Raw genomic sequence first — 3132 nt, forward strand, 5'->3', positions numbered from 1 at the left:
ATGATGATACATCACACACACACACACACACTATAATTTGTTAAATAATATATAACTCAAGCAATGATGAAATAAGTGAGATATATAGGACCTTACAAATTACACAATCATGAAAGAAGTAAAGAAAAAGAGTTAGCTTATGTTCTAAGACAAAATCACTTGTTGGATGCAGTTGCGTAGACATGGCTCCTTCTTCTTCGCAGGACCATCATAGCATTATTCATTACCACTACTATATACAAACATATATTTAATTTCCCATTCAATTCGATTGGTCTAATGAATAACTCCACACCCCCCCCCCCCCCCCAATTAATTCTATTTCAGGGACATTTAATTACTTGTATATTTAATTTTCCATTTAATTGGTGTTGGTCTGGTGAGTTAATCGTGTCTTCTTACTTTGTCCGTCAATAAAAGAACTTATAAAAAAGTTGGTTGCTTCTTAAAAAAAAAATACAAAAAGGTTGTTGAAAACTTGAAAGAGAGATTCAAGACTCAAGAGAGACGCGCATGATACAAAATACAACACATGCATGAATGCATGAGGTTGAGGTTTACATATCGAAATTTGTAACATGCAATTTACTTAGCTAGTCGTCTACCACAGTACCTTGCATTTACTAAATACACTATATACATTCATTTAGTGCATCGTGTTTGGTACTCATTGCTAAATTGAACTGAACAAGATAAAACACAGATTAGTTATTTTTACTCAAAAACTAAATAAACTGAAACATGATTTATCTTTCAGTTTGTAATCATATAATACTATAACATAACATGTTATTTCTAAAAACTCCCAAGTTCAAGCTGATATTTAAATCGTCTGAACCAAAAAAAAAAAAAAAAAAAAAAAACAGTAATTACAATAGTTCACTAGTCTAGCTATGTTAATTTCCAAAAAGAATAGTTCACTAGTCATGATCGCTTTATGTGATTGTAAATTTGACTCCATGACAACTGCAAAAATGTTGAAAACAGTCTGAATTTATAACATGTTAACCACACATGCATGTTTTCCGGTCATATTAAACAAATGAACTAAAAGATTCATTTGTTTTCTTAAATACAGTGTGGTGGTGACTTTGAAACCATAAAGAAATAAACAATGAGAATCAACTTCGAATGTCGAAAACTTTAGAATATGTTCTTTTCATATACTATACAAAAATGAATATTGCGTAATATATAAGTATCTTCAGATCCCAAAGTTGCGTCCGCCGCTATACCGGCCGGTCAAAAAGCCAGAAACACCAGCATGAACTTCAGACCAATAAATTTGATTAATTCTCTAATAGTATGTATAACAACTGAGTTAAGTTTCATGTGCATGCTTTTTGTACTGTACAATGTACAGTTAAAACATTAAAAAAAATCGATCGAGGCTTCATTATCTTTGCGTTGTTGCTTTCACGATTACACTTAGGACACGCAACCAATACATCTTCTACCAAATTAACACCTACAAACTTTTAAACGCCATTAGCATTTATTATAAGCTAACCCAGTTAATTGCTATCATTAACATTATTAATTGGTTCCCTTTCTTTGTAATAATTTAGTGCAAGTAAAATTGAATAAAGTACATGGTATGATCTTTTAGGGTCATAGAGGATGGTAAAGTCAAGCAAAGAGAAAGTTAGAAGCTACTGAACTAGCAAAGTGGATGATACACATAGCCCTTTGATAGATACTTATTAGATTAGAGAGAGCTAGTGAGATAGCCACTAGGACTCTAATTGACATTCTGCGGTAAAAAAACAATTACTTATTTTGTTCAACTACTTATTAGAAAAAAAACAGAGTACAAGTTATCGTGTATGTATTTTTGTAGCGCTAGCTATTTATATAATTTGATATTTGTATGAATTTTACAATTACAAAATATAGACTTGTGTTTTTAATAAAGAAACAAAATTAAAAGAGGGATATAAGTCTGACATCAACTTGTATGAAACTATAGCGAGTAATTAGTGTTAGTTTTATTTGATTTGATTGCCTCATCTGCTTACTTAAATGCAATGATTTGATATTTTAAAAGATTATGTACCACCCATTGTTCATGAAGCAATATATGTAGTAACACTATACCATGAGATATGTTGATTATTCATAGTGGCTGCCTGCAGATTGTTTACATTGGTCGTCATATATAAACTCATTTTTTTTTGGTAATGATATATAAACTCATTGTTAAACTTACAAGTCGACAATATACATTGTGGTGCTATTTTTTTCCCATGAATTTGTGTAAAACGATCTTGTCTCTTATAAATGACATAAATATCACAATTATTATATAGAAAACTTGGCAATTGGAATTAAATTTTCATTTATTACTGAATTTACAACATCGACCCCTCCATGCGGAAATTAATATGAGGTTGCAGAAAATTATCCCTTCCATTTTCTCGTAATTAAATTTTAAAAATATTAAAACACACCGAACACCAACATATAATTTCACAATATTTCTAGTAAAACTGTAAAAAAAAATGTAAATATTTTGAGTTCAAGCCTCATCTTCGAGCACAATAAGGATAACTTCTCCGCCGTTTGGCCGTCGTCGACGCCTCATTGTATACGGAGGAGAAGAAACGATCAATCTCTTCCCGGTTCATGATAATCTCACAAGTCGACACCAAAAGCTTCCTCTTGCACGATCTGATCATCCGAGCAGCCGTAGCCGACGGTGCTGACGGTGGTGGACGGGGTTTTCTCGGAGGAGGAGGTGGAGAGTCTACGACGGCGGGAATCTTGTGTTCTTGTGATGTCGGTGTACTGCAGCTGAGGACATCTTCGTTGTCATCGCCACCTGCTTCCTCGTTCTTTGCCTTTGAGGGTTTGGATCGGATCTTGATGGATGCTGGGAAGCTGAATTTGGACAAATCTTGTAGTAACTCAAGATCCATATCTATAATTCTGTGTTTTGTTTCTTGGCGAAACTTTTTCTTGTGGATGTGGAGAAAGCTTCTTAGAGAAGTGAGAGGTTGAGATGGGTCTTTGTTATATGTGTTTGTGTCTTTACATACACCTATATACACACACATAAAAGTAAGAATGTCCCATTTAGAAATGAGAGTTACCTTTTAGCATGAAAAAAGAAAAAAGAAAATAAAAATAGAA

At 33.0% G+C, this 3132-nt stretch overlaps 1 protein-coding gene across 1 annotated transcript; it reads right to left on the minus strand.

Annotated features, from left to right (window-relative positions):
* Positions 1 to 2306: 2306 nt before the first annotated feature.
* Positions 2307 to 2918, minus strand: LOC17891880 (cyclin-dependent protein kinase inhibitor SMR1). Its single transcript, XM_006299211.2, has one exon. It carries the CDS (start codon positions 2916 to 2918, stop codon positions 2526 to 2528), a length of 393 nt encoding a protein of 130 aa, XP_006299273.1. The 3' UTR covers positions 2307 to 2525.
* Positions 2919 to 3132: the final 214 nt, after the last annotated feature.

Source organism: Capsella rubella, unplaced genomic scaffold, assembly GCF_000375325.1.
Source record: "Capsella rubella cultivar Monte Gargano unplaced genomic scaffold, Caprub1_0 scaffold_3, whole genome shotgun sequence".
NCBI classification, from domain to species: Eukaryota; Viridiplantae; Streptophyta; class Magnoliopsida; order Brassicales; family Brassicaceae; genus Capsella; species Capsella rubella.